The sequence below is a fragment of the Leptonychotes weddellii genome, chromosome 15, assembly GCF_054177405.1.
Source record: "Leptonychotes weddellii isolate Sample4059 chromosome 15, ASM5417740v2, whole genome shotgun sequence".
Lineage (NCBI taxonomy): Eukaryota > Metazoa > Chordata > Mammalia > Carnivora > Phocidae > Leptonychotes > Leptonychotes weddellii.
In genome coordinates this window covers 29,557,582-29,570,443 of record NC_138383.1, presented here as the reverse complement: position 1 = coordinate 29,570,443, position 12,862 = coordinate 29,557,582, and the positions used below count along the sequence as shown (strand labels likewise).

The following is a 12,862-nucleotide window of genomic DNA, read 5'->3' as shown; positions in this document are numbered from 1 at the left end:
ATTACTTTCTATCTTTACAATATTATTGTTAGGAATATTTGATTTAGAGCTTCTCAAATGTGAATGTGTGAGTGTGGGAATAAGGTATATGGGATCATAGCATTTTAAAATCTCATACTTTCTCTTAGAATGAAGACTCTCTAGTTTCAGAAAGGAAAAAAGAAAGACATCTCCTCTTTCTTTGCCTCTCAAAAACTGCCCCAAAGTTAAAAGACAAATAAGAAAAACACAGTCTTTGTCTTCAATTAAACTAAGAAATCTGCAACCTCAAAACCCAATATTATGAATGTGAAAAGCAGATGGACAAATGGTGTATGATTAAGCAGAGAGGTGAAAGTTCAAACCAAAGTACCCACAGAGCTACTGATGGGAAGTAAGCCAGTTAGGCCCGCAGGAGTCCAAAAAAGTTCCGGAAATGAATGTATAGGTAAACTGCTGGAGGATGTGTACTATGAAGATGAAACAGTAAACAAGAAACAAACAAGAGGAAGATTTGAGACCCAGGAAACTTGGGATCCAACATAGAAGACAGGCAAATCAAATTCCTAGGACAGCAAAGGGAGAAATCTCAGGATTTTGGCAGTTAAGTGGGCTAAAGAACAACTTGGTCCTGACTGAAGTAGGAGATCAGGAGGCTCGAGAAGTGATGTCTTCAGGGGTAAAAAAAGGACTGACCTACTATCTGACAGGTGTGATAGGATAATTCTATTGAGAGGTGCTGTACAGATTCATTGAAGGGTGACAGAAGATTAATTTAAAGATATTTTTAAAAGGAGGGGTACCTGGGTAGCTCAGTCGGTTAAGCGTCTGCCTTCAGCTGAGGTTGTAATCCTGAGGTCCTGGAATAGAGCCCCACATAGGGCTCCCAGCTCAGCAGGGAGTCTGCTTCTCCCTCTCCTTCTGCCCCTCTCCCCGCTCATGCTCTCTCTCTCTAATAAATAAAATCTTTTTTTAAAAAAAGATCTTTTAAAAAGGAAAAAAGGGCAGAGGGCATTATTAACAGGAAGATAAAAAGTTCAAGAAAGGAAGGAAATCATTTGACCACAGTGAACAATATTTTCATAGTCATGATCTGAATTTTTTTTTAAAGATTTTATTTATTTATTTGAGAGAGAGAGACAGAGATAGTGACAGCACGAGCTGGGAGGAGATGGAGAAGCAGGCTCCCCACTGAGCAGGGAGCCAGATGAGGGGGGCTCAATCCCAGGACTCTGGGATCATGACCTGAGCCAAAGGCAGACACTTAACTGAGCCACCCAGGCACCCCATTATGATTTGAATATTGATTATGGATTTAACTTTTAAAATGTGATATAACTACATTTAGGAGGAAAAAGAAGGGGAAAGTGTAGTGAACTAAAATCTTTATCTCATATAGGAAGTAAACAGGTTTAAAATTGATTAAATAAAAATAAATATGGCAGTAAATACCATATAAAATGGCTAAAATACCATATAAAATGGCTAAAAGAAGTGAAAGTCACAGCCTCTCGGAAGCAGGGGCTGGGAGTGGGGCAGAATCCAAGAAAGAGTTAATACAAGAAACTATGTACTGTACTTTGTATAAATTAGACCTTTGGAAAAGTTTTAATGGACTTTTTTCAACTTGATAAGAAATAATTAAAAAATAAATGCAGATTGCTCATTTTAATTCATGACATACACTTACTTATATGTCTTACCATATAAAGTAGTGATGCTCAACTGAGATTGATTTTTGCCTACCAAAAGATTTTGGCAATGTCTGGAGATATTTCTGGTTGTCACAACTAGTGGGGAGAGAAGGGTTTGCTACTGGCATCTATAGGTAAAGGCCAGAGATGCTGCCAAACATCCTACAATGCACAGAACATTGCTCACAACAAAGAATTAAACTGCCCAAAATGTCGTTAGTGCCAAGCTTGAGAAAACCTGCTTTAAGGAATTTTAATCTATACATCTGGTAATTTTGATGCAATAGGAAAATATACTATGAGGAAAATACACTGGCATATTATTTTGTCCCACAGTTAGAAAAAATAAACTGAACTTATTTCCAAATTATCAAACCTTTAGTCTCAGTAAAAAATAGGAAAGAGGAAAGATTGACATGTAAACACACTAAATAAACAGTGCTGTCTACTACAGTTTATGTTATCTGAGACCTTAAGGCTTTACAGTTGGAGAAAATATCAAGTAACAAACTCACCTAGGCCTACCTATGTATCTGTACCTTGTAGGCTTTAAGGGGATTTGACTAATATAAATAGGCTAATATTCACTATAAAAAATGCTACTCTTGGGGTGCTTGGGTGGCTCAGTCATTAGGCGTTTGCCTTCGGCTCAGGTCATGATCCCAGGGTCCTGGGATCGAGCCCCGCATCGGGCTCCCTGCTCAGCGGGAAGCCTGCTTCTCCCTCTCCCATTCCCCCTGCTTGTGTTCCCTCTCTCGTTGTGTCTCTCTCTGTCAAATAAATAAATAAAACCTTAAAAAAAAAAATTCTACTCTGAAGAAAAACACAAAGTTATTTTCAGAGAAGTTAAAAATCAATTCCACCATTTCCCTTGAGATAGTGTTGCTGATTATGCTCTGGGCCAACAGAAGTAATATGGCAATCAACCTTATGAGTCCCCATGGTGATAATTTCACTTTTAAAGCCTTGAATCTGCTATGAGAACAAAAGTAAAATACAAAGGTCAATAAAGTTCTTGTTCTTGCCAAAAACAAGATGAACACAAGAAAATAATTTTAAAAATTTTCATAAACCAAAAGTTTTTGTTTTATTAAATATCCAAAGGTTTTATTTGTAGCCATATTCAGGCATGACTTTTTTCTCTATGGAAAGAGAATGACATGACTACTGGGAGAAAAAGAAGGAAAAAGGCTAATGAAATGCTTAAAATTTTGTGATTTTTAAATGTTTCCTCCCCTGATCCCAAAACATTCCTTTAAAAAATATGGGAATTTTTTTAAATTTAAGAATTAAAAATACCTCAGCCATTTATTTTTGTGTTTTTATGTTTGTTTCTCAGGAAGGGTGGGAGCAAGGGTTTGGTTATCTCAGTTTTCACTGTCCAAGGCAAATTACAAATTGTCAACCCTAGATGGCATAATTAGATTTAAACTAGATTTTAATTTTGTTATTTCAAGATATACTTACAACCTACTTTAATAATACTTTTGGCCAAACTATCTTTTAAAAAAAAAGCGGGAAAAAAAAGTGTTCTGAGGAGGAAAAAAATGTTTAACTGAGGATAAACCCATTCTAGACCTTTAGAGGTGACATGGATTTTCTTCCTTATCTGTGCTTTGGCCTAAGTGTTTCCAAAAATTCCGACAGCAAGCTGCTGGACTCCTAAATGTTGGGAGTTTAGTATTACAGCCCTTTAAGTTTATATACACAGCCATTTCCCCTGGGTAACCACATGTTATTATCGGGGCTAGATCCAGGTGGGTTTCTGTATCAGATGCTACACTATAACTAGAACTCCACCACATTCTGACCTCAGGCTCTATTCCCGGATCTGGTTTCCCACAGGGTAGCTTAGAATTTCCCTTGGCTTAGAACAGTCTCAAATCCTTAAAATGGCATACAGAGTCCTAAATGATTTGGCTCCTTAATACCTCTCCCAGCCTCTATTCACATGCCATTCTCCCCAACTCACTCACTACCTCAGCTTCTTTCAATTCCTGGAAACTGCTTATCTTCTTTCACAACTTTAGGGCCTTAGCATAGTCTATTCTCTCTTCTGAGAATATTCTTAACCATTCGCTCACCTATATAACTCCCAGCCTTCTTTCTCATGTCAGCTTAAATAGCACTTCCTCACGAAGTCTTTCTTTACCCCCAAAGACTAGGTCAGGATCCTATTTGTTCTACATTCTCATAGTTCTTTTGACTTTTTCTTACAGCCTTTATCACAACTATAATCAACTGTTTATTACTTTAACATCACTCTTCCTTGCTAGACTGTAAGTTCCATGAGACAGGGACTATAATCTGTGTAGTGGATCACTGTGTCACCAGTCTATTAAAGTACTTGGTACTCAAGGCAGATATTCAAAAAATGGTTGTTTCATTATCCTGAAGTCTTAATGATCTGAATAGTCTTGTAATCTGGCCTTTGATGAGGCCAATCCACTTTATCAAATGTTTGTATGTTTCAATCTCGGTGTAGACAAGATTCAAATCTCATCTCTCTGCCTCCTTCATCTATTTTAGGCAAATCAAAGTAAGTGGATATCTGGATGAGAGGTGAAAAGTGTTGCTCAATTTCACTTTCTCTAAGCATCTGAATACCCAGATTCAATCCCACCAAAACATTCTGTTACACATTCAGGTCCTTTACTAAATTATAGACTTCAGTAGTGTAGAGATAGCATCGTGTTCATTTTTGTACCTACTATATTTAGTACAAATTAGGCTCTTAGTAAAAGCATATTATATGAATGAATGAATGCTACAACACTTAAGATCATCAACGCAATTATGAAAGTGATACAAAAGGAATATATAAGTCTACTTAAAATTATTAAGAATGGTTTCTGTTTCTGAAATCAAGTTCGTCTTGATATACTATAGCCCCTTGCATTCCTGCCTTCATTTATCTACTGATGAATATACACACACTGCTGTCAAAGCAACAAGAATAATGAAGAATCAACATCATTCTCCTTAAAAAGAAATGCCAGATTTAAGCATTCATATATGGCCATCATCTAATAATATTTTGACACTTGAAAACACTGGTTGAATGTGGTTTAATGTGCATTCTGTCTTATTAATGCTGTTATCTTTTGGGGTAAGCAAAGATAACAGCCCTTTTCTGAAATTTATAAAATATCAAGAATGCATGAGAAGGCTATAAATTTATACATGTCTGTTATAAAGTCAATAACATAATTTAACATGCTTGTATTTTTCAATCATGAATGTAATTTTCCAAAATTGATTAAATATACTCAAATAATTCAGTACCTTCAAAGCTAAGAGAAGTTTCCTAAACAAACAAAAAAAATAGTTATTGTATGTCAATACTAAGATAACTAATCAGATCACCCTCTGAATTTTAAAGTTTCCAAATAAAATCTATTTTAGTAACTCAACATACTACATCAATAAAGAAAAAAATACAAAATATAAAATTTATTATCTTAAGTTATTTTAATCACTGTAAGAGCACTTCTGTTATGAGTATTACCATCAAATTTTATGAAACCAATTATAAAAATCTAACATACTATCTGAACATCTTTAAAGTACAAAAATTTTTAGCCATTTGCCATTTTTATTATTTTTTTCACAGGGGAGTAAAGGCACAATACCCATGAAAAGAAAATATTTCTATATATTACCAAGCTATACTAGGAAATATAAATAAGATGCAATTTTAAAATCTAAATATTATACCTTATAATGTCTAACAAATTATGACCATGCCACCAATCTGAGATGTAGATGCCTGAATTATAAAGTTGAAGGCTTTTGTAGTTTGTAGATCATACTAATTGGCCAAAGGATTTGCTTTAGACATCCATTAAATGGCAGCCTTGTTATACTGTGACTTAAATGCATTAAAAGAAAACAACTTTTCTTTTAGTTATACTTTTTCACCAACATCTAATCATATAAAGGCCTTGGTTCACTTTCCTCCCCCTCAAATATTATGGTTTAGTGCACAGAAAGTTTTCTTTTTAACTATTACACGATTAAGTATGTCCTTATAGAATGATCAGAAGCATCTGGGAAAGGTGGAAGTGAAAAAAATCCTCACCGGGAATGTTAGCTTAATGCTTGCCCTTCAGAGTGGCCCATTATCAACATTTCATAGTGGGTTTCTTTATTTTCAGGTCCCTGAGGTATGCGCAATAAATTATGACTTGAACTAAACAAGTCACACTTGGCTCCAAAATGAAATTTTCCTACCTCTACTTTCTAGTCCCCAAGGTGGGAAGAGGAAATCCTGGTCACAGCCAAAGAAGTCATATTTTTGGCTCTAACATACATTTTCCTGCTTCTCTAAAAGCCAAACTCTGCAGTTGAGACTACAAGAGTCTTAAGTTAGTATTTTAAACTGTATTTTAATTTTTACTTCCATAATCTGTGTCTCAAATTTAAGAAAAAAACTTTTAGTATCATAAAATTAATGCCATTGCTCTTTTTCCCCACTCAAATCACTTTTCTAACTTGGACACTGATCTTAACCTTAAAATATGAATTCAAATGAAACAACAGAGAAAACCATGTAGAAATAGATTGTTTCATTTCCAAAAGCTAGAATATTTAAGGTTTTCAATATAAATAACTTCTACTTATTTCTGTATAATAGACTGAGTATTAACATCATCTCATTTTACAGAAAACAAGAATATGGCAATATTAAGTAATAGGTTTATATTTAGTCATTAATTAAATCAACATTTATTTTTATTTTTTAAAAGATCAACATTTGTTGAACACCTACTATATTTCAAGGCATTATTTTAATTATAGAGACACAAAGAAACTATCCTAATCCTTGACGTACACCATCTAACATATTATAGAACATATTTATAAGCACTAAAATATAATGAAGGCAGTATAGTATATGCTTTAGGAAGTAATAAAGGACACTGGTAAAGAGGACTATGTAGGTAAATATAAAAGCCAGTATTATTATACTTTTAGTTTGTAATTATTTTTTTCCTACATGATTTAAAGGCAAATGTATAAAACAATAATTATAAATTATGTTAATGGGCATACAATGTATAAAAATGCAATCCAGACAGTAACAATATAAAAAGGGAAGGACAGAGATTAAGGATGTTACTTGTAATCCCCAGGGTAACATTAAGAAAATAACCAAAAAATGTACACAAAAGAAAAGAAGGGGATCAAAATAGTACTCAATGAAAAAATACAAAAAAGAGTAATATTGAAGCAACTGAGGAACAAAAAGCACAGAAAACACACAGAAAACAGCTAAATAGAACTAAGTTCCTCCTTATCAGTAACTACTTGGTAAATAAACTCTCCAACTATAAGGCAGAATTTGGCTGAATGAATTAAAAAAACATGCTCTAACTATATGGTGTGAACAAGAGACTCATTTCAGATATAAGAAAGATGGACCCTTATTTTATATCATACCCAAAATTTACTCAAAATGGAACCAAATATCTAAATTTAAGAGCTCAAACTATGAAACTCTTTGAAGAAAATGGGCAAATGTGCAAGGCTTGGATTTGGCAATAGTTTCCTAAATATGACACCAAAAACACAGGCAAAAACAAAAAAATAAAGTGGACTTCATTATCAAACTCTTTATTTCTTTTATATTTTAATTTATAATTATAAATTAAATTAATACATATATAAATTTAATATATTTATAAATTTGATTTGTATTTTTTTATCCCAAATAAATAATTTCAGTAACTTATTGGATCATTTATGAATTTTAAGAAATCAGCCATAATAGTGCTCTGATTTATTTCAGGTATTCAGGTATTTCAGGTATTGATGGCTATATTCTGGTCATTTCCAAATGATAAAAGGCCTTCCTGATTATTATAAAAATTACATACCTATACTCTTAAAAGCTTATGAACATCAGTCTTTTGAATGGATGCCTTACAAATATCTTTTAGTTATGAAAAAAGCCAAAACTCCTTTTTGGAGTCTTGACTCTAAGCCCTTTGCCATGTGTGGTTGAAACCCACATCTCTCCTATTGCTCCTGACTTTGGGCTTAGGCACATGACATGCTTTGGCCAATAGGTTAGTAGATATGATATAAGTAGGTCTTTGAAAAGTGCTTGCTCAATCAAGCCTGCCCTCTTATATCTCTGCCAAAGTATAAAACATGGTAACATGTTCTGGCTAGTCTGCTGGTATACAAAGGATGAGATACATGTAGAGTAGAGCTGACCCAGTTGGGCCAAACCTACATTGGTGAAACCATAGCAGGGTGACTGAGCCCAGCAGAAATCAGCAGAGCTGCTCAGCCAACCCCAGCTACTACTCCCCATCAATTGATGTGTGAGTCCTAATAAATGTTGTTTTAATCCACTGTATTTTACAATTGTTACACAGGAAGTGTTGATCTAGACATAAGGTAACAAGAAATACACTTCCCTTACATCTGATATTGCCTGTAAAGAATTTTCCTCTTTATCTATCCCTTGTCCCTGCAGTTTGGACTACTCTTGGGTCTATTCTACTTGCCCCTTTCATGAACCACTAGGGAAACTTCTTTAGAACCACCCTCCTCCTCTGCACCAAGATCTCATTGAAGCTTCTGTTGTTTTGCTATTTTATGTAACTATAGCCATTGCAATCCAGATAAGCAGAACTGTGACAAGCAAGACCATTACTGAGGAATGTCAGAGAAGGTCATCAGCTGCCTTTTTTGTATGACAAAATGAGAAGGTGCCTAAGAAGAACTAATTCTGAGGAAAGAGAGCATTAAGAACTCAACACTAGTGCAATAACAATGCCCATACTCACAGTTGCTGGGAGTGAGGGTAGAGAAAGTAGAAGGTAAATGTAATTTTTTTCTTCACAAGTAACATTTTATTTAAATTTAAATTTTTTTGAAGAATGACATAACAAATATCTTTATTCTCACCACATTTTCTTAAAATTTGTTTTCTACTAAAACAACAAATATTATAGAAAAAGTTAAAGTCCCATTTGATAACCACCCCCAATATCATTCCTTTCTCTTCTCAGGTGTAATCACTAGTATGAGTTTTATGTGAATGAATCTTTTCAGGCCTTGCTATTTTGTGAGTATAATATTTAGTACAACATAGTATTGGCCAAAAAGTTATCATCTTCTGTGGTCCTCAAGGACTCATATATAGGCCCAAGAAAAAGAGAAGATATAAGCATAAATTGAAAGAGCTAGTTCTAGGGAAAATATATATATATTTAAGACATTGGGAGAATGTGTGGTACAAAGAGGGAAAAGGGATTCTCTCCACTCTAACAAAGGAGCATTAATGCAATGATACAGGACCATGGTAAAATGAAAGACATCAAAGAGAGACAGTAATACTGCCAATAACTGTTTCATCAGCAGCCCTCAGCTTCAGTGGAATGTGGCAACAAAAGCTGCTGATAGTGAACATAACAGTTTTCTTGAGTAGATGTCAACTATTTCATCAGTAGCTGTAGTGAGAGGCAGTATTAACCATTTTAGAATAGGAGCCCTGGGTATGGTCATCAGCACTCTCAATGGGAGCCCTAGTGGCTGAAGAAAGGTAGTGGAAGCCACCAAAGTTAGTGCAGGCTGAAAGGATTAGAACCTCCTGAGGACTTTCAGAAATTTTTAAGAGATCTAGAGCTTAGGGAAGAGTAGGAGCTAACCAGAGAAATATTACTTATTACTGTTAATATTACATAATTCACAGTGTCTACTAAAGTATTAACAATAAATAACTGCCTAGGGAAAGAATTCTTGCTTTGGTATGAGACCCTAACACATTGTATCCTAGGAGGAAGGATCTAAGTAGTCAGCTAAATGGCCAGAAAACCCAAAGTCTTGGTCTCAGATTGCTGGCACCTTCAAATTCCAGTAGGAAGGAAAAGAAAATCCTTCCTGATGAAAAATAACATCACCTTAGGCTTCAAATTATTGCTACAGATAATTTTTCAAATATAATGTTTAGTAAATAATCAGTGATAATGAAGCAAAACTCCTGTTTTTGGCCAACATAGAATAACTGGTTTGGGAATATCCCTCCCACTGTAAGTAAATGTAAAACTGCACTAAGTAGATAAAGCAACTACTTTCAGGGAGTAGATATCAGGCAGCATAAAACCATAATCTCAGAGATAAGGGAAATCCATTAGATGAACTCCATGATTCTCAGCTCTTTTCCTACATACAATTTCCCGACAACTATATCTAGAACACTGAAGTATGGTGGTCCCGCTGAGCTGAGGTGCAAGAGATCAGATTTTGGAGCAGCTAAAATCACTGAAATCAGCAGGGCAGGGTATGGTATTGAGTGAAGGGAAATAGAGAAAGAGCTCTAGAATTCTAGAATTCTCTGGGGGACCTTTGTAAGTCTATGGCTAAGAGCTTGATAAAACACAAATTGCTGGGTTCCACCTCCATAGTTTCTGATTCAGTTGGTCTGGATGGAGCCCGTTAAATGTATATTTCTATCAAGTTCCCAGGTGATACTGATACTCCTGGTCTTGGATCACTTTGAAAATCACTCTTATTTTTTTTTTAAAAGACTTTATTTATTTATTTGACAGAGAGGCAGGGAGAGAGGGAATACAAGCAAGGGGAGCAGCAGAGGGAGAAGCAGGCCTCCCGCGGAGCAGGGAGCCTGATGCGGGGCTCGATCCCAGGACCCTGGGATCATGACCTGCGCTGAAGGCAGACGCTTAACGACTGAGCCACCCAGGCACCACCGAAAATCACTCTTATTGAGCAAAAGACAATATAAGTTAAAAATAAAATAAATCGATGTCTACCAAAACTTTCTCATTCATTCTGAGTCACCAAAGCATTAAAATATCTAAGGATACCAAAAAACAAACAAACGAACAAACAAACAAAAAAACCATACGATTAACTTTACATAATGATCAAGAACTTCGGCACCTGAAACTAATATTACACTGTATGTTAACTAACTGGAATTTAAATAAAAACTTAAAATCAACAACTTCTGTGATAAACAAAACTTAAGGCTTTGAAGGCCTACCTGTAGATCTTTCACGTTTGGAAAAGGAATCCCTATTGTTATGACAGCACGGGCATTGTCATCTGAGAAATCCAGACCCTCACTCACTTTACCACGACAAACAGCTACCAAGAGGGCTCCATCTTAAACAACAAAAAATAAAGATTTTAAAAAGCACACCCAAAATTCCCTGAAACTGCTTACTGCTGTCATTTTGAAAAGATCTAATTAAGTAATCATAGCAAATTTAAAAGAATCAAAATAAAAACTATGGCAAGATAAAGTTTTAAAACAGACACAAAATTACATTTCTGTGGTACCAAACCAATTTACAAACTGTGTATCTCCCAGATAACCTGAGACTTTAGCTGTGTTTTGAAAACTCAAATTTACCTTATGTAATAGAATGTAAGCATAAAGTACATTATTTGCATCAAAATGTAGGGTTCATCTGGCTAGTAAGGAAGATATTTGTGCATACTCCATCCACCCTCTTTCACAAAACATTTTAGGTAGTATAAGGAAGACTTTACTAAATATCTTCCTTACCTGAATATATGCTGTTTGTTAAAGTTGAACTAGCATCTCCAAATGAAAATATTCATAGGAGAAGAGCTCCAAATAAAAGAATTTCTTCAACTTATTTTCTTTACATCCAGATTATAAAGTATAATTTTTCTCCTAAGTGCAATTCATTTAAAAAGATAACATAAACAAAATTCTGACAGCACCAACTTCTTACTTTATGATAAAAATTTTTTCATTGACCATCAAATAATTTTCATTTACCTTTCTCTCCTTTGTACTTGATTGCATCATAGTACACCTGCAGTAATTCATCAAAATCAGTTTTTTCTCCTCCCTGAGGTTCTACGATGACTGTCTTCACCAACTCTAGATTATGCCATAAACCAGTGTAGAGCCAACGTTCTTTTAACTTTTCTAATAACTGAAAAGGAGAAAGAAAAAAATGAACTTGTTATGTGTCCAAATGAACCAAACTTACCTTGGTTTGTTGAAAGAGAATGTGACGACAATGTGACTAAAGCAAGCAAATTAACCTTTCTGCATTTTACTTTTCTCATCTATAAAATGAGAAAAACAAGATCGCTTCTCGGCCTTTTGGCTAAGATCAAGTGGAGAAAAACAAGAATACGTCAGAGTTGTTATTGGGTCAAATTCATTGACCGATTTAGATAGCTCTGCAAGATGCCTGGCAGACAGTAAGAGCTCCATAAAAATGAACCGCCGCTGCTGCTGTTAGCGTTTCCAGTACTGCTAACACTACAGCTGCCGCTGGGGCTGCTACGACTTCTGTGATCGCTATCTTGGGGTTTCAAAAGCAGAAAAAAGTGACTTCTGTCAAAGTTGACAAATTTTAAGTTGTCTCCTTAAACCTAAAGTGAAATTTCTTAATATCCTCACTTAAAGATTCTTTACATATATATATATGTATACATATATATATATATATATTTTTTTTTAGGTAGGCTCCATGCCCAGAGCGGAGCCCAACGCAGGGCTTGAACTCATAACCCTGAGATCAAGACCTGAGCTGAGATCAAGAGTCGGACACTTAACTGACTGAGCCACCCAGGCGCCCCAACTAAAGATTCTTTATTGAAGATTCTTTAAGATCATTTTACCTAGTCTATAGGCAGCTAAGCCATTTAAAAATTTGATCATCACTGATAAAACTGAATCAAATACATATATAAACAGAGACTCAGGTAGCTAACAAGTAGAAAACATACAAGCACAAGAGAACATTTACAAAAATAACCATGTGCTGGATTATAAAAGGATTTTCAACAAATTTCAAAGAATATCAGATTAACCACATATCCTAACAACAATGTAACTTTAGATTAAAAAACAATACAAAGTTAGTGGGGTAAAAAAAACCCAGCAAACAAACTCCACACTGAAGATTATATTCTTAAAGAACACATGGGTTTCATGTCAATTACATCTCAATAAAACTAGAAAAAACAAAGAACATATAGCTAAAAGAGAAAAAACACAGAATTCATGAAATCTTTAGATATGAATGGTAAGAAAAGCACCCACAATGCAAAGTAGGGGATTCAGTAAAGTTAGATAGATCCTTATAGTTTAAGATGTATTTATTTTAAAAACATGAAATTGAATGAAGCGTTAAGAACTAGAAAATCAAATAGTAAATGCAAAG

At 34.8% G+C, this 12,862-nt stretch overlaps 1 protein-coding gene across 1 annotated transcript in view; it reads right to left on the bottom strand.

Annotated features, from left to right (window-relative positions):
* Positions 1-12,862, bottom strand: part of BRIP1 (BRCA1 interacting DNA helicase 1) — a 157,750-nt gene that overhangs the window by 40,091 nt on the left and 104,797 nt on the right. The window contains exons 16-17 of the mRNA XM_081805975.1: positions 11,461-11,620; positions 10,693-10,814 (exon numbers count right to left, since the gene is read on the bottom strand). Coding sequence (XP_081662101.1) covers positions 10,693-10,814; positions 11,461-11,620 — 282 coding nt within the window. The remainder of the gene's footprint in view (positions 1-10,692; positions 10,815-11,460; positions 11,621-12,862) is intronic.